The 20,286-nt window shown below is 34.2% G+C and overlaps 1 protein-coding gene across 1 annotated transcript; it reads left to right on the forward strand.

Annotated features, from left to right (window-relative positions):
* Positions 1-250: 250 nt before the first annotated feature.
* LOC106376834 (kunitz trypsin inhibitor 2-like) lies at positions 251-11,770 on the forward strand. Its single transcript, XM_048761366.1, has 2 exons — positions 251-847; positions 11,472-11,770. Exons 1-2 carry the CDS (start codon positions 306-308, stop codon positions 11,596-11,598), a joined length of 669 nt encoding a protein of 222 aa, XP_048617323.1. The 5' UTR covers positions 251-305; the 3' UTR covers positions 11,599-11,770.
* The last annotated feature ends 8,516 nt before the right edge of the window (positions 11,771-20,286 follow it).

Below are 20,286 nucleotides of genomic sequence, written 5' to 3' on the forward strand. Positions count from 1 at the left end.
CCGTGCATTTTCCTCGTGCTAAAAATCGAAGTTCCGATCAGTGAACGTACACTCAACCCTCACTACACTAGAAACCAACCCATGTCACGGGAAAGATCATAATGTGAGATGGGGAAAGAGCCAAAACGTATTTAAAGCTGATAGGTACCTTTAGTTTTATAAACCACCGATGATTTTTTTACTGTCACACCACGAGGTTTTAATTTTTACCGCATAAACTTCCTATAAATACCGGTACAATGTGTTTGCTCAACACAACACAACTCACTCAAAACCCTAAAACTCACACAAACAAAACAATCAAAATGAAGAAACCTTCAGTGACCCCTTTTATCATCACTCTCCTGTTGGCTGCAGCTGTCTGCACCCACGGCAAAGAACAGGTGAAGGACTCCAACGGAAATCCAGTTAAGCGCGCTGCAAAATACTTCATCCAGCCGGTTAAGAGCAACGGCGGTGGTCTTGTTCCAGCCGCCATTAACGTACTTCCGTTTTGTCCACTTGGCATCACCCAGACACTTCTTCCCTCCCAACCGGGCCTGCCGGTTAGCTTCGGATATGAGCCAGTTATTGTCGGCACAGACTACATTTACACATCTACCTCCATAAACATCGAGTTTAGGTCCGAGATATGGCCGGTATGCAACGAGCTTTCCAAGTTATGGGCAGTCGATGTTTCCTCATCCGCTGCCAAGGAGCCTGCCATTATCATCGGTGGTGAAAGTACGGCCCCAAATAGCTTGTTTAAGATAGAAGAAGCTACAGGAGCACACACTTACAAGTTGACCACCTCATCTGGAACCGTTGGAACCATCCCAGGGGCTTGGTTGGGTGCACCACAGCTAATTGACACTACAAGAAAACAGCGATATTCTGACGGACATTCCGACGGAAAATGAAATCCTCGGAATATACCGAGGAATTTCCGAGGAAATTCCGAGGAAACACAAAATTGGGTTTCCTCGGAATTTCCGAGGAATATACCGACGGAATTCCGAGGAAACTACAGTCCGTCGGAATATTCCGAGGAAATTCCGAGGAAAACTCTGTTCCTCGGAAAAAACCGATGAATTCCGAGGAAATATTATAGCCGTTGGAGAGCCGTTGGGGGATTTTACAAAATTCCGAGGAAATTCCGACGAACTAGTTTTGTCCGTCGGAATTCCGTCGGAATTTCCTCGGTATGTCGGCAGGATTTAAACTATAAATACAAGCACTCCTCTTCCTCTTCATTCACTTCATATCTTCATCCTCCCTCTTACTCTATTTACACACGAATTTGATTCATAAAAAATATGTCTTCTTCAAATTATTTTCGTTCTTGGATCGATCGACCTCATTTGGATCCGAACACGAGATTGCTTACGGAAGAATACCAACGAGGTATAACTGAATTCATGGGGTTAGTTCACCGACAACCGGAAGCAAAAACAGGTATGTTAAGATGTCCTTGCTCTAATTGTAAAAATAGAAAGGTTATTAAAGAGTGGGATGTTTGGACTCATCTATATTTGAGTGGGTTTACACGAAGTTACAAAATTTGGTATCATCATGGGGAAACTGATTATGAACATGGTAGTACTAGTGAACCTCAGCCAGCGGTTAGATTAGAAGAACCAATTAGAACGGATGTAGATTATGGTGTAGGTACTGAGCAGATGGTAAATGATCATTTTAGAGGGGAAGATTTACCCAATGCAGAAGCTAGGAGATTTTATGATATGTTGGATGCTGGAAAGCAACCATTGTACGAAGGTTGCAGAGATGGTCATTCAGCTTTATCATCTGCTACAAGATTGATGGGCATTAAAACAGATTATAATTTGGCTGAAGACTGTGTGGATGCGATTGCTGATTTTGTAAAAGGTATTCTACCCGAGGATAATGTAGCTCCTGGTTCATACTACGAGGTTCAGAAACTCGTAGCTGGTCTTGGTTTATCGTATCAGGTAATAGATGTATGCAGCGACAACTGCATGATTTATTGGAGGGTGGATGAACAGCGGGTTACATGCAAATTTTGTGGAAAGCCTCGTTATAAAGATACAATTGGAAGAGTTCCAGTGCCATATAAAAGGATGTGGTATTTACCTTTGACGGAAAGGTTGCAGAGGTTGTATCTGTCTGAACGCACAGCGCAACCAATGAGATGGCATGCGGAGCACTCAACAGATGGTGAGATCAGACATCCTTCAGATGCAAAAGCGTGGAAGCATTTCCAATCAAAGTATCCCGACTTTGCGTATGAGAGAAGAAATGTCTACCTTGGATTATGTACTGATGGTTTCAGTCCGTTTGGCAAGAGTGGAAGACAGTATTCTCTATGGCCCGTCATTCTTACACCATACAACCTCCCCCCAAACTTGTGCTTGCGACGAGAGTTTTTGTTTCTCTCGATTCTCGTTCCCGGACCAGAGCATCCTAAGAGATCACTTGATGTGTTTCTTCAGCCACTAATATATGAGTTGCAACAACTATGGGCTCAAGGTGCTGAAACATACGATGTTTCGTGTAAAGAAAACTTTCAAATGCGGGCAGTACTAATGTGGACAATAAGTGATTTTCCAGCATATGGTATGTTGTCTGGATGGACAACGCATGGAAGGCTATCATGTCCATATTGTCAAGATAACACTGATGCTTTCCAACTAAAGCACGGAAGGAAAACGTGTTGGTTTGACTGTCACAGGAGATTCCTACCACCTGATCATCCATATCGTAGGAGTAGGAATTTGTTTACGAAGAACAAGAGGGTGTTTGACAGTCCACCTCCGGAAATTTGTGGGAAAGATTTGAAGATACAACTAAGAGATTTTGGTGCAGAAAGGACGCCAGAAGTCGGTGGACATGAGCGTTTTCCGGTAGATGCTGTTGGAGAACTACATAACTGGCACAAAAAAAGTATTTTCTGGGATCTGCCATACTGGGAGGATCATCTGCTAAGGCATAATTTAGATGTCATGCATATTGAGAAGAACTTTTTTGACAATCTCATGAACACGATCCTTAATGTTCAAGGTAAAACAAAGGATAATTTGAAGTCAAGACTGGATTTAGTCGATATATGTGCTCGTTCAGAACTTCATGTTGATGAGAATGGTAGGGCTCCTTTTCCCATATACCGACTTGATGCAGCGGGAAAAGATGCGTTCTTTGATTGGATTTCAAACGATGTGGAATTTCCAGACGGTTACGCATCAAATTTGCGTAACTGTATCGACAGAAAGGAAGGAAAGTTTACTGGCTTGAAAAGCCACGATTGCCATGTAATGATGCAGCGCCTCCTTCCGTTCGCCTTCAAGGAAATATTACCACGAAATGTTCATGAAGCAATTGCAGGGATAAGTGGTTTCTTCCGCGATTTATGCACGAGATCAGTGACTCTTGAAGGTATTGAAAATTTGAAGACTAACATAGCCGTGATTCAGTGCAACCTTGAGAAGATATTTCCTCCCTCATTTTTTGATGTTATGGAGCATCTTGTTATTCACCTGGCAAGAGAATTGGAACTTGGTGGTCCTGTGCAGTATAGATGGATGTATCTGTATGAGCGGTATATGTTCCATTTGAAGAAGATGGTGAAAAATTTAAGTAGGGTGGAAGGTTCTATAGTCGCACAGATGATCAATGAAGAAACTTCAAACTTTGCCGAGTACTACTTTCCAGCAGAAGTTCAGACCAAAAACAGAAGACCTGCTCGGCATGATGATAGAGGCGAACGGGCAACATATCATGTTACGGTTCCAGACATTTTCACAGACGTTGGACGACTTAGCGGAAAACCAAAGGACCGTCGACTTACTGAGCAGGAGCGCAGTCATTTGCAAACATATTTGCTCACCAACTGCGAAGACGTTCTTCAATATGAGAGGTAAATAAATGAGCTTACAAATTTTTATTTTAACAAGTTGAAATTTAAATCTTAATTAATTACATTATTGTCATCATATACAGGATTTTCATGGCAGAAAAGCGGTTCGAGTATAGATACGCCACAGAGGACGAACTAGAAGAAATGAAGCAGAGAGAATTTACTGGATGGATGTTTACTTATGTGAGTGCTTTAAACAAATTAAAATATATTTTATCACATATTTATACTAATTCACATTTATTGATATATATATATATATATGTGCTATTAATAGGTGTCTGCTGGTTTGGCCAGAGGTGAAACATTTGACGATTGGATACGTGAGATGGTCGTTGGACCAAACTTTGTTGTGAAGTCATATCCGAGATTTTGTACTCGAGGATATGCATTCACAACTCAGAAGAGGAGACGTTCGAGTACGACTTATGATGCTGGCGTTTGTTCTGCATCAGGAGATGATGTATACTACGGACACATACATGAGATTTTGGAAATCAAGTATTTGGGCATGGTTGGATTGCGCTGTACTGTTTTCTATTGTGATTGGCACGACAACACCCCAGATCGAGGTGTGAGAACAGATGCATTTGGTGTTACATCAGTAAATTCGAGGCGAAAGCTGCAATATTATGATCCTTTCATTCTTGCTTCCCAGGCCGATCAGGTAATTAAATGTTAATTATTCAGAATGATTCATCATCATGTGTATTAATTTATAATTTTTCTAAATGTTACAGGTTTGTTATATCAAGTACCCCCGGGTAAGGAACAGAGATGATCCATGGGTTACTGTTACAAGACTCAACCCGAGAGGCCGAGTTCAGGGAAGTTCTGAGCTGGAAGACCCACTACAACCAAGCACATCCGGCAACTGTAGTGCAGCAGAAGATTTAGCTGGAGTTGGCCTTGTAGTCGATTTAACCGACTTTGGAGAGGAAGCCGTCGTTCACGTAGAGGATGAACCAGTAATTGGAGAGTTTCACCAAGATCCAGATTCAGATTCATCTGGTGATGATGACTCGGAAACAGACTACCATTGAACTTATTTTTTTTTTTTTTAAGAAATACCGAGGAAATTCCGAGGAACACTTGATATAACCTCTTTCCTTGGATAATAGTTATTTGGTTTATCTAGCAAGGCAAAGCTGAATACGAATTAAAAGCTACACAAAACACAACCAAATAAAACAAAGAAACCATGTAAAAGAAATACGAACTCATAATTAAGAAACCTAAAAAAAAACTCAGTTCAAAATTAACAGAAAATAAGACCATAAAACGTTAGAATAGAAAAGAAAATAAAATAGCCGGTGATAGCTCCTACTCCTCGTCTCCTGCTCCAGATGTTCCTGCATCGTTGGGTCTCTTGGACCTCTTTCTTACCCTGTGTGTACCACTCGAACCCGAACCAGAGCTGGATGGAGAGTTGTCCCGATGAACTACATCATCCTTTTGGCAACGACACGGCCTGATACGTGAAATGGCAGCCCAGATCTTGTGTAGCATGTCGTTGTTTGTCTTTATGCTCTGATCTCTCCAATGTTGTTGCTGGCGCGAAGTGGCGTTCGGTGGAAGCTCTTGCAGCTTGTACTGGCTGGAGTCTGATGGGAGTAGCTGATGGGGTTGTGAATCATCTGGAATGGCTTGTGCAGCCTCATCTTGTCCTTCTTCATCAACCACGCCCTTGCCTTTGGTCTGATATTTTGGCGTGAAGAAGGATGGCTTGTCTACTAGTGCGGTAGCAGGGGGTAGAAACTCAACTGCAGCCTCTGAAAGTAGAGCAGTCAGGCCGATCTGAGGCAGGTGGCAGTAGAGTGTTTTCTTCGCTCGGTCCTGGAATACGTAGACGTAAGGACCATCCCGATCGATCCTCGAGTGGGGACCAGCTATGAACTCCTTACTTACTAGAGAAATGACATCCAGGTAGTTCCAAGCAATGTTGTTCGATCTGTCCAGTGCTACCTGGTGGTTCTCACAGTCTACACCCACATGTCTAAGGATCCGAGTAATCACTGCACCAAATCCACATGCATTGCTCTTGGATTTGGTTACTTTCCCCTTGTATCCTGCTAAGTTTGCGGCCAGCACCGCTCCCATGTTGAAGGCAGTAGCAGGTGGGAATGTAGAGTTTCCAAATGCCGGTAGCAAATGCCTCACACCTTGGTACAGGAGGCACAACTCCCATTGCGTGACTGATGCGGCTGTGGTTGTCCCGTATAGCAATGAGCCAATGAGGCGTGTCGCATATCTCAGTACTGGGCTCCGGATAAGTGACTCCTTTGCCTGAGAAGATCTATAAACCCCTGTGCCAATCGTTTCCCAGAAGTTCAACAGCTCTGAAGTCCAATAAAGACCATATGTCCTCTCCCCCGCACTCAATCCAAATAGTCCGCAGAGGTCTGTGAAAGATACCTCATAGTATACTTTCTGCACTACGAATGCCAGAAAACCTTCCTGATGGCTATCATCGGGACGGGTGACGTATGCGGATGCTATGAACTGGCGTACCAACTCCGGATAAGTGGGTTCCTTGAGGTTGCATAGTTGGCCTAGACCCATGTTCTGGAACAGTCCTTCAATGTCTGCTTTGATTCCCAATATTGTCATCGTCTCAGGACATGCTAGTTGTGTAGCCGGAACGGCTACCTTCTTCATGTTGTTGTAGTGGGTGGTATCAGACTTATCCCACTTCTTTGGCCTTTGCTTCTCCAGCTGTGACGAACCCGCTTCTTGTGTGTTTTTCTTTGCTGATGTTTTCGTGCGCTTCATTCTCTACAAAATAGAATCATTGCTCTCAACATGGTTATAATCAATTAAGAAGGCAAAGCTGAACATGAAAATGAAAAGCAAAATCGAGTTGTGATAAAAAAAAACGAAATTGAAAAAAATTCTCTATCCCTAAATCATCTCAAATCATGTTCCAAACTCGTTGATCACAGACAATTGTGTTCTATTCCATGTTTAAACATCTGTTTCATGCATATTTGATCAAGGAATCAACACGGAAATAAGAAATTCACAAAACCCAAAAAATTGCTCAAGAACACGATTTCAGAATGTGGAGATTCGCGGAGTATACCTGTCTTAGGGTGAAGACGAGTGTAGGAATCAGGTAGAGCTCGAAAAATCAAGTGGAATAGAGCCCAAAATTGTTCAAATCGGATGATTATAGAGAGAGAAAGGGGGGGGCGAATTATAGGGGAAATCGGAGGGGATGAGAGTTCTAAGGTTTAGATCCAAAAAAGGTCGGGTTTTGCCTTATAATTCTGTTTTCCGAACACGCATCGATCGATGCGTTTTGTTTCTATAACGCATCGATCGATCACATTCTTACGGCCCGGGCCATCTTGGTAATCGATCGATGCGTTTTTGTTCTATAACGCATCGATCGATGCGTTTTTAAAAAAACATACAAGATTTTCCGAGGAAATTCCGAGGAACAATTCAGATTGTCGATCGATCGATGGGATACTCTCATCGATCGATCACAATCTTACGGCCCGGTCCATCCTAGTAATCGATCGATGCGTTTGTGTTCTATAACGCATCGATCGATGCATTTTTAAAAAAACATACAAGATTTTCCGACGAAATTCCGAGGAACAATTCAGATTGTCGATAGATCGATGGGTTACTCTCATCGATCGATCACAATCTTACGGCCCCGTAAATCCTAGTAATCGATCGATGCGTTTTTGTTCTATAACGCATCGATCGATGCATTTTTAAAAAAACATACAAGATTTTCCGATGAAATTCCGAGGAACAATTCAGATTGTCGATAGATCGATGGGTTAATCTCATCGATCGATCACAATCTTACGGCCCGGTCCATCCTAGTAATCGATCGATGCGTTTTTGTTCTATAACGCATCGATCGATGCATTTTTAAAAAAACATACAAGATTTTCCGAGGAAATTCCGAGGAACAATTCAGATTGTCGATAGATCGATGGGATACTCTCATCGATCGATCACAATCTTACGGCCCGGGCCATCTTAGTAATCGATCGATTTGTTTTTGTTCAAAAACGCATCGATCGATGCGTTTTTTTAAAAAAAATTACGTTTTGAAACCCCAAACACTAGTTCGTCGGAATTTCCTCGGAATATTCCGAGGAAATTTCGAGGAAGAAGAGGGTTTCGTCGGAGTTCCCTCGGAATAATCCGAGGAAATTCCGAGGAAATAGGGTTTTTAAACCGAAAACAACGTTTTGCCGTTTGAATAACACCTATATAACCCTTATTAAGTGTCTTACGTTCATTATGAAGTCAAAAATTTGTTCCTTACCGTATAATTAACACTTTTCCGATTGTATGAACGAAATCTCGCAACATAAGAGAAACACTTATACCTTTTAACGAACGGTAAAGGGAATACTTTCAATTAGTTTTGAAATTTGTTATTTCATGGTTTATGCTCATGTATACAAAGAATCCTCAATGGTATGCATTACAATTGTATAAGAAATGAAATACGGCAAAAAAAATTGATGTTTTGAAACCCCAAACACTAGTTCCTCGGTATTTCCTCGGAATATTCCGAGGAAATTCCGACGGATATTTTACTATCTGTCGGAATTTCCTCGGAATATTTTCATTTTACCGGGCAAATATTTCGCGAAAATTGAAATTAGAATTCCGACGGATAATGTCCGTCGGACCCTAGGTTTTATAACCACGAGCCCCTTCTTCTTCCCCATTTCTCTCTTCTTCCTCTGCGCGACTCCTCTCTTTCTCTCCGGCGATTTCCCCCTGAAATCCGACGATATCTCCGGCGATCTCCCTCTTCTCTTACACAAATCATGTAAGGACCCTATCCCACTCTCTTAGGTTCTATTTGTTAGGTTTTTGTGTAGTTTTGATAGATTTTTGTTAGGGTGATTGGTTAGGATTGTGATTTGGTTGTATAATAGGTTTAGAATTGTGATTTGGTTGAATAATTTGTTTTGTTGAATTGATTTAGAATTTTTTTATAATTTTTTTATTTTTTGTATTTATAAAATCATTTTTGTATATAAAATCGATTTTTGTATTTTACAAAACGATTTTTCTATATAAATTCGATTTTTTGGATTTTACAAAAAAAATTTCTATATAAATTCGATTTTTTGGATTTTACAAAACATTTTAATTATTAAACAATTTTTATTTATTAAAACTATTTTTGTTTATTAGAACTATTTTTATATATTTATTAAAAAAATTTAATATATATAAATCTTTTTCTGTGATTAAATTATTTGGGATTTTTTTTTAATAAAAAAAATTAATTTATATATTTCTGTATTTATTAAATATATTTTTTAATTTACAGGTCTCATGATGATCAGACCCGGCCTCGACAGCGTCGTGGTCGTGGTGGTACGGGGAGCCAGTCTCGGGATTCCAGCCATTTTCAGGATTCCCCTTCGCCCCACAGCTCCAACCATACATCTCCCTCTGCTGCACCCGCTCATGCTCCTCTCGCTCCCGCTGCTGCATCCGCTCCTGTTCCTCCGGGTCCTCCGGGAGTGATGAGGGTTGCGGAGTTGGTTCAACAGCCCGGTCGTGACCATCTTCCGTATCTCACTCCGTATCCACATGGACGGGGTCAAACATGGTAATTAAACATTTTTTTTCTTTAAATTTGGATTCATTATTAACCGTTTGTTCTTTTAATAAGGTTCAACCGATCCGGGAACGGGATCAGCGCATGGATCAACCGTATGATGTACTCGGCCCTCGACAGTGGACATCCGACTTTCACTCACTTCCCAACCGACAAGCAGGTTCTGTGGTTTCGTCAGTTTGCGGTAAGTATTCTAATTTTTTACTTATATTTTTAATCTTTAATATAAATTTTCTACTAATTGTGTTTTTTTTTCAGCAAGAGTTCAACTGGAATTCCGATGAGACGCTCTTTATCTATCACCACTTCGTCCATAAAGTAATGGACAACTATGGGAAGCAGATCCACGAGTGGAAGAAGAAGTGGGAAATCAATAAGGTTCGATTTAATTTATTAAACAATTTTTTAATTTATTAAACTATTTTTTAATTTATTAAACTTTTTTTTTTTTTAATTAAAAGGTCCCAAAGTCGATGAACGATACGGTCTGGAAGGAGTTGTGTGCGCATTGGGATAAGGAGGAGACGAAAGAAACTTCTTCCACCAACTCCACCAACCGCAGGAGCGACCGTAAAGGGAAGGGCATCTACAAGCATAACTTGGGTGCTCAATCTATTGCCACTCTCGGAGATCGCATGGTAAGTTCAACCGCTTTTTCTTCAATTATTTGAGTTTCAGAATTTAAATTTATTGTGCATTTCTTCTAATTTCTAATGTTTCTTTAATTTTATGTTTTTTTTCAAGGCGGAAGAAAATGATGGCGAGCCGGTCGATGATCTCGCCCTAATGAGGAGGGCGTATACCAACAAGAAGACCGGCCAGATTGATGACGGTCTTGTGAGGGACGTGGTCGACCTGGTCCAAACTCAGGTGGTAGACGAAGTGTCTCAGCTTCAAACCGAGGATGACGCTTCGACGGCTTCGACCAACTTGTCCCGGTTTCGAATCAACGAAATCGTTGAATCCGTAAGTTCTTTTTTTTTAAAGTTCAATTCATTTATTTCTTGGTTTAAATTTCTAAATTTGGCTTTTTTCTATTCAGTCGGTTCCAAAGAAGAAGGGACGTTTGTTCGGTTTGGGTCGTCGCACCCGGTCGGTTCCTCCTTCTTCTGCACCACCGCCCTTTGTTGATCCAGAAGTACTTACGGCTCAGTTGAAGGACAAAGATGATCGAATATCTTTGTTGGAGACCCAGATGGCGGCTCAACAGGCGGGCTATGAGGCACAGAGGAGGCTGAACCAGCAAATGATGGAGATGATGCAGAGGATGTACCCGAACGAGGTGTTCCCGGACGTGCCAGACCCGTAGTTTTTTTTTCCCCAATCTCGGAATGTTTTATTTTTATTTGTGAAACTTTGAATATTAATTAGTATGATTTCAATTTTACTTTTAATTTCATATTTTCGAATTTAAATTTCAGAAATTTTATTTTTTCAAAAAAATTAATATTTTTTACATTTCGAGGAAATTAATTATATTTTTCACTACATCGATCGATGCGTTTTTGAACAAAAACGCATCGATCGATCCGTTTTTTTTAAAAAATATAGCGAGGGACATTTCCCTCGGAATTTTCCGAGGGACAACTCCCTCGGAAAATTCCGAGGAACGGATCCCTCGGAATATACCGAGGGAACAGTTCCTCGGAATAAACCGAGGAAAAAGTCCGTCGGTATACTCCTATCGATCGATGTATATATGTCCAAACACGCATCGATCGATGAACTTCCGAGGAATTATCCCGACGAAGTTCTACCTCGGTATATTCCGAGGACTTTTCCGACAAACAAGGGTCCTCGGAATTTCCTCGGAAATTTATTTCCTCGGAATTCCGTCGGAAAATTCCGAGGGATTTCAGAGGAAAAAAGAAATTCCGAGGAATTATTTCCGACGACGTATTTCGTCGGAATTGCGTCGGAATAACGATATTCCGACGAAATTCCGACGATTTTTTCCCTCAGAATCCTTGATGTTTTCTTGTAGTGTGACACCAATGATGAGGCTAAGACCTTATTCGTCAAGTTCGTGAAGGTTAATGATGATGCTACTAAGTCTACTACTGCTACTTCACGTGTTGAGAAGTTAGGTCTAAGGATGTTCCCATTCTACTAGTCAAGATCATGTAATATATTGTAAAAAGCCTGAGACTCGTCCACGGCCATAAATAATGTGGGTTGAGAGATAATACCCGTACGCATGTATGTGATCTCGTCTTTACTTTCATATTAAATCAAACAAATAAGTTTGTGTTTCCGGCGCTTTATGAGACACACCTTTTATTATATTTCTAAATTCTCGTGACATATCACCAAAAGATCCTAAATCCATTTTTGGTTAAACCTAACCAATCAAGTTAATTTGAACTCGAAACATCTTATTTTTATTTGCCCTTTTTAAACTACACCGTACATGAAATGTAGTCGATAAATCCAGAGTTCCAATCAAAGTTTCTCGGATTTTATGAAAACTATTGTAGCTCTGTACAATTAATATTAATCTATTGATAATAGCAATCCAATTTAATGTTGAAATGTTATATTTTTTTCAATCTAAACATTGCATTTGTTTTTAAAAGATTATTAAAATGTATAGAAGTGTCTTTTCATAAAAATGTATTTTTCATGTTAAAAGTTACAATAAACGATATTTCAAATTAATAAAATTAGTCGTTAAAAAAGTTACAATAAGTTTTAACAGATTGTAAAAAAGTATAAAATATATCTTATCATAAATTGTTCTAATATTTTTTTTAAAGTTTTTTTTGTCTAATATGTGTTTTTCATTTTAAAAACTGCATAATTGTTTAAGGATTCGCAAAATTGCTGAGGATAAATATTTTTATCCTACAATATGCATAAATTTTTAATGAGTTATATTTTTGTTAATTTTTCTATCTATTTTATATACATTAAAATAATATTAAAAGTATCTATAAATATTCAGATAATTAAGTTCTTGGATAATTTAAATATTTTATAATATAATCTATAAACTATAAAACTATTGGTGATTGTAGTCTTTTGATATGAACGTTTACAACTATGATAAACCGTTGCAACTATTCATAATGGTAAACTTTGGTAATGAACCATTGCAATGTTTGGTGTTAACAATTATAATTCTTACTAACCATTGCAATGCTTGGTTATTAATCATTGCAACCTATAACTCTGTATAAAAAGTTGTGGAGTTGTGTGTATTGGCAAATCCTAGATAAAAACAAATAAGAAATATCGATAAAAACAGTTCACTTTTTCAATTGATCATCAAAGATCTCAAATAAACAAATAACTAAACACAAAAACTTTAGTTGCTATTCATGTATCTCCTAATTAATATTAAGTTAATTTGATAACATAATCATTTTTATATTCTGTTAATATTTCATAACAGAAATTATCTATTCTAAAATGCAGTGGAAACATTTTAAATTAAACATGTTTTCTATATATAGCTTTTTAAATTAATAAAACACTATAAATTTACATGTTCCTTAACCATATCGAACACTTGGCCACATAACCAACAAACACTAACCCTTAATTATTCGTTTTAACATCTCAACAACAACCCATTTTCATTGTTGTCGTAACCGTACGATGACATCAGATTTTATATACATAACATACAAGATGCGTATTGCTTCATGGAACCTTAAGCAAAACACAACACTTAATTTCCTTATAGTGTTCTATCCAACCATAAATTTTTATAAAAATTAAATGAAGTAAAGGTTGCAACTATTCTGTGAGTCAGTTTACGGCTATTTACAAATCAAATCGGCGTCAACCGGTTGGCCGTTAACTGCACATAATGATCTTAAGCGTTTCTTAAATCTCATACCTCGTAATAGTATTTTTATTGACACCAACATGTGAAACGGCAATGTGCTATGTTTTCTATTATACTTTTCTATACACTATCAATTTCTAGAAGTACGTTTTAATGAAAAATAAGAAAACAATGGCAGGCACATAAAGCTTATGGCATCGTAAATCATTACGAGAGTGACGTACTTTCGGATGATACCTTATCATTAATATTTTCTTTCTTTTACGATGTTGTACTTTGATGCCAAATTACTTACATTATGATTAAAACAAATCTCATGAACACTCTTTAAAACAGATGAAACTGTATATGTTCATGAATGAGAATGTATTCAATATTGAATTAACTAAATATAGATTGGCTCTGATACAAAAACCATTTATCGTATTACATTTAATTTTTATCATGTGCTAATTTAAGTAAAGAAAAAGCGAGGTGTATATCTTCGAATACCGATTCTTACCACTAGCGATGGAAAAAACTTAAATGTAATAATAAAATTATTCAAAAATGTTTAAAGATTTTCATTTTTATCTTAAAAGTTGCATTGGTTTTTAAGTGGTTGTCAAAATGTCTGAGGAATTTTCTTTTTAATCATATGTCTTTTTATTTTAAGATTTGCATAGATTTTTAAAAAGTTATCTTATTGTCTAAAGACGTGTCTTTTTATTATGAAAATTGGAATAAATTTTTAATAGGTTATTAGAAATTTCTAAAAACGTACCTATTCATTTTAAAAACTACATATGTTTTAAGATTTGCAAAGATTTCTTTAATTTTCCTATCTATTTATGTACATTTTAAAGAATCTTAAATTTTTTCTTAAAAAATATTCTGGTGATTCGGTTTGTTGGGTACTTTAAGTATTTTATAATATTATATATAAAAGAATTAAGTATATAGTTTTTAAATTATATTTTATGGTTTATAATCATGTATTGGTGCAGTTTTTACTGTTTGATTCAATTTCTTTTATTCATATTTCAGATAAAATGTCTGGGTCTATTTAGATAATTTTATTTATTAATAAATAAGTATTAAGAAAATGTAAACCAAAAAAATATTCTTATATATGCACATTTTTATTTATGAATGGGTTTGATATATGTTTTATTTATAATTAAATATCTAAGTACACTTAAATAAGAAATGATTATTAGTGATTTAATTGAATCTTTGATACTGTTTAACTGAACTATTACAATTTTCTAGATAAAAAAAAAATTCAACTGATAAAATGAAATATTGCAATTTTGGTGATGGACCATTTCAATTTTTGGGGATGAACAATTGCATCTTTTGGTATTAACCATTATAACTCTTAGTTAACCTTTCGAATATGTGAAATGATGTGTCTTTTCATCCTAAATATTGAATGAAGTTTTAAGAGATTATTAAATATATAAGGAAATGTATTTTTATAAAGATGTGTTTTTTCATGTTAAATTTACATTGAATTTTAAATGATTGTAAAAAATGTATAAGAAATTATCTTTTATCATAATTTCTTATAGATTTTTTAATATTTGTATTTTGTCTAAAGATGTGTTTTCTATTTTATAAAAATCATATATTTTAAAGGATTCTCAAAATGGCTGAAGATATATCTTTTTATCTAAAGTTTGCATAAGTTTTTATTGAGTTATTTTTAGTTCATTTTGATATCTATTTTAAATACATTTAAAGAATATTAACATTGTCTACACATATTTGCATAATTGGGTAATTTAATTATTTTTATGATATTATATATTTATAAACCATTACAATTATTAGTGATGGTAAACTTTGCATGGTGATGAACTATTACAACTATATGGTAAACCATTAAAATTATTGGTAATGATAGACATTTTTGATGAACCATTGCAACTTTTGGTATTAACAATAATAATTTTTGACTAATTATTGTAATTTTTGGTTGTTGACCATTACAATCTTTAACTCTCTATAAGGACTCGTAATATTGACAAATCATAATTAAAACTAAATAAGTAGTTGAAATAAAAAAGAGATCCATTTTTAATTGATTATCAAGTATCTTGAAGAAACAAATATAAATATGTAAAATTTTAGTTATTATTCTTGTATATTAACCAATAGAATAAAAATTTGATTGTGTTATCCTACAAAGGAATTTGTCTTATCATGTATTATTTATATTAATAATAGGTAATATAAATAATTTTTGAAATTCTTAAATAACTTAGCTAAACGGATAATAAAACATATATCTTATTTGAGGAGCATATTTCTAATTATATTACAGCCAAAATAAAAAAAAATATTGATTTTTAGTAATTTCAATAAAAGAATATAGTTGTATGCAAGATAATTGTGTAATGCATATATTTTCTCAAAACAACTGTAAACAGTTTTAATAAAAGTTTATTTTATAAAATAAAGCATATTTAGTTTTATAAATTAGTTCTCATGCGATCGCACGGATTCCTTGCCTAGTTTATATAATATTAATTCAGTTTACTTACAGTACTTTTAAAAAATCTTATTCTCTCTCCGTTTCTCATTAACTTTTTAGAATTGTTCACAATTTTTTAAACATTCTAAATGAAAATTTCATTAATTATTTAAGCAAACACAATTTAGCCAACAGAATGAAAAAAAAAAAATGACAGAAACAAACCTGGCGTCAAAAATAAGTGGTTGGTGTCAATGTGGTGGGATTGCTCGAGCATGTGTAGGGCTTGATCAATTTATTCGAATCACAATTTAGAAAATTAAATATATTAATTCTTTTTAGATTTAATATTTAAAATATCTAAAATACTTATGAGTATTCAGAGTAAACTATTTGAAATATCTAAAATTAAATATCCAAAATATTCAAAATACTTAAAAACTGAAGTATCTTAAATATTTATTTATTTGATTTCCATCCAAATATATAATCTGAATCAGTTATCATATCAATTTAGATATTTAGCTTACATTTTCAAATTTATATGATATATATTATTATTTTGAATTTTAATCATTTTAAATTATATTGAGATTTTTTTTATTTGTTTACATAATTTTTTTTAAAGTAGATATCTCAATCTGAATCAAACTCGCAAAAATCTGAACTTAACCTGAATCAAAGTTCATAAATACTCGAATAGAGTTTAAATCTTTAGTCCCAAAAATTCAAAACAAGAATCACTCGAACAAAATACAAATCAAACTCAAATGGGTACCCGAATGCCTACTGGTACCTATGTGCTAAATTGTTAGCCAATGGGTTTATAACGAACCTGGTCAAGAGTAAGAAATAATAAACCATCTATATTCTATACTAGGGTGTGTCTGCGCTTCGCACATAATATTATTTTATTGTTGTTATGTATGATGTTTTTGGATGATGTTATTATGTGGTCAGTATTCATTTGTGAAGAACATGATTTAATATTTTATTGTGTTATGTAGTATTAGGTTATAGGTTAATATCTTATGTATTTTTTTTTTTGACAATATGTTGTTGTGTGTATAGTAGTATTTGTTAGTGGTGAATTGAGTTTCTGTTGTAAAGCATATTGAATTTCAATAATTTTGCATTTAAGCATTTGTTGATTCTAACATTAACGGTTTCAGTGTCAAAATTGTATTTTATATTTTCACATTATTCTTTTCTTTTAACAACATTGAACATTATTCTCTTAAGATGTTTTTTCTATTTCGGCATATTTTGACTTGAACCGTCACCATCTATGTATTTTGTTTACATTTTCGGTGTGCGGTGTCTCTTACTATCACCGGAAAAAGACTCACCTTCATTTCTATTGTTTTTCCTCGGTCTTCTTCTCTTGTGTGATTATTTGATATTTGTTGTAGGTCAAGTTTTTGAGTTCTCAGTTGTGCGGTTGTTTCTCATGGTGTTGTACGTTGTTATGGTTAATATTTTTCTTCTTCTTCTTTAGATTTGGCTAATGTTAGGAACTACATCACCTTGGGTTGGGCCAGAGGTTAGTTATCTTTAATGTTGTCTTCCTTGTAGTTCGCTTGCCGTTGATAGTCCTGCTCGTCTTGGTTTTTGGCTATCTGAATTTTATGTTATCTTCATAGCTCAGGGATGGTTCCACAGTTTGCTGATTTTGTTTAATATATTTTTCTCTCTTTGTTCTCTTATCTCGTTGGTTGCGTCTTTGGTGGCTCTCCATTTCGCTATGTTTGCCACTCCAGGTTTGGATAGTGTTTCCTTCGTGTATGTTTTGTGGACTTGGAAGATTATTTCTTGTCTCAAACTTGAGCTCTGGTTTCTCGGTGGTTAACTTTCATTCTCCCTCTCTTAGATTATTTTTCTTCTTCTCCTACTTCTCTTTGTATAAGTGTGTGAAGTTAGTCTCTTGGATCTTTGGTCTCTTCTATTAAAAGTTTTGTGGTTCTTCGTTGGTATATGCGCCTTGTATGTAGTTGTTTTGTTTGTGAGCTGCTTCTTACCTCTTACTTGTTAGTTGTGCTTCAGGCATTTGTTTTTCTGCTTCGTGGTGACTTTGGTCTTCCGATGATTATTTTTCCTCTTATCCGTTTTTTTGTTTTGTTTTTTGCGTTGGTGCTTGACCGCGTTCATTTGTGTTCTAGACATTTATTGAGTTAGTGTTATTATAATATTTTGCTTTTTCTTTGTGATTATGGAGATTTAGGTTTAGATTATGTGTCGTACTCTAGTTTTTTTAGTTTAGTTATTTTATGATTTTTAATAGTAAAATAAATTAATAATTTGTAAATAAAATAATAGAAAATATTAAAATAGTAAAAGTTTATGTTATTCTTTTAGTTGTGAATAAATTAAATATTTAAAATATATTTATATTGTTTTATTCTTTCTTTATTCATGTTCAATTTTAGTGACTAATAAAATAGATTATAAAACTTTGTATGATAATGGTTAGTGTGAGAAAGATTACAGTGCACAATTAAAAATTACTAAGCCAAATTGCAATAATGTAAAAGAAGAATGACCTAAAATATATTGGGACACATGTCATCAAACCTCCATGCCACTTATCATAAGAAGGGAAAAAACTAATTTATATAGATATATTATTAAAACTAAAGTATAAAATTGAACTAACCCTTAAACTAACAGTTTAATGACGATTAATGCCACTAGAAACTAACTAATCTTAACTTTTAACATTAATAAATCTTAACAAAAACTTCCATAAAAATATACAATCAACTAATTTTATATATGGTCAGCATTAATGATTGTTTCAAATGATATTATATCTTTTAAAAAAGTAAATAATTAATTATTTTTACCCATAAGTAATTGTGTATATATATATATATATATAAATTATTACAAATAATATGATATAAAATCAATATAAAATCATTTTTACCATTCCATAAACATTAAAACATATCATTTCCCGTCCAAAAATAAGTAGTCCATTTATGTTATATATATTTTAAAATTTAAATATTAATGTACATGGATAATATAAAATTAAAATTAAACAACTAAAACTTCAAATAATTAATTACTAATAATTTTATATGCCCTAAACACATTCATTCTAAAACAACATTCAATACTGATAAAAATAATATATTATAAGAAACAAAATAACTTTCAATATAAATAATAATCCAACGCTAATATAACAATATTTTGTACTATAAATATATATTAAATGTATTAAAAGTTAAAACGAATACTGCGGATCAAATTTAGTTGTCCTTAATAAAATATAACAATGTTTTTGTACAATAAATATGTATTGCATGTTTTAAAAGTTAAAACAAATACTCGTACAAGTGTGCTTGAAACCTTAACCTGTCACCCGGGTTAAAATTCGAAATAATTTGGAAAAAGTGAGATTGTGTAGGGTATTATTCTATATTATTATATGTTGTTATCTATATTAACGGAAGGAGAATTTTTATTCTGCCTTCTTCAGAGTTACTTGTGGAGCGTGCTGGTTCAAGATAAACAAAGTTGGAGTATCAGAGGGACTTGTTCGATCTAAAATAATGTCACTTAATTGGCACAAATCCTTTATAGTTAATGTTGGTCGAAACTTTTAATTAATGTGCGATCTCAACATGTCTTCTCAAAACAATGACTTATCAGATCATTTCGTACTGCATCTCACTTTCGAACTGGTACTAAACTTTTTTTTTGACCATTCTACTTGGATTATACAATGCTATCATACCGTTATAAGTTTTCAAATTAAAGACAATTGACAATAATTGGGTGAGTTAAGTATTTTAATAGTACATATTAGGGATGTTGTTTTTTTAAAAAAATTTCTAATATGAAATCTCAACAAGTTTTATCTTTTATCTCCAAATATTTTTGATATCCGTTTGAAGAGTTCAACAATCTTAATAAAAACTAGATTCTGATCCGCGCGATGTATTTTTTTAAAAATAAGATGCTATTTGTTTTTTATGTCATTATTTAGGGTTGGACAAAAAACTTGAATTCGAAGAACCGAACCAATCTCTATCCGAATAAGTAGTATCAAATCCGAACAAAAATTGATTAAACATCCGAATTATTCAAAATTTTGGTATTTGAAGAACTGAAACCTAATCCGAACCGAAGTATTTTGGGTATCCAAAATAGATCTATATACTTATATATATTAATTATTTTTAGATTTAATATATATAGAAACATCCAAAATATATATGATACTTTTAAGTTCGTTTAAATACTTGAAAATATATACAAATAATCAAACGTAAATATGTAAAATAGTTAAAATATACTCAAAACTCCAAAAATACTTAAATAATTATTAATTTTCTATCCAAATATTTAAACCAAACCAATTTATATGTTAAGTTAGGTACTCTGACATATGTTTTTCAAATTTATATGTAATATATTCTATTGTTTATAATTTTTTAAAAAAATTAAAGAATATAATAAATTTTAATCTTTTAAAATAATTTAAATTGGTTATCCAAATCCGAACCAAATCCTCAAAAATCTGAACCGAATACGAAATC

This window comes from Brassica napus, chromosome C6 (assembly GCF_020379485.1).
Source record: "Brassica napus cultivar Da-Ae chromosome C6, Da-Ae, whole genome shotgun sequence".
Lineage (NCBI taxonomy): Eukaryota > Viridiplantae > Streptophyta > Magnoliopsida > Brassicales > Brassicaceae > Brassica > Brassica napus.

Excerpts from the sequence above, each read along its gene's own strand:
- LOC106376834 (XM_048761366.1), top strand. The coding sequence starts at position 306 with ATGAAGAAACCTTCAGTGACCCCTTTTATCATCACTCTCCTGTTGGCT. Across the intron at positions 848-11,471 it reads TTGGGTGCACCACAGCTAAT|TGACACCAATGATGAGGCTA; the intron begins TGACACTACAAG and ends TTTCTTGTAGTG.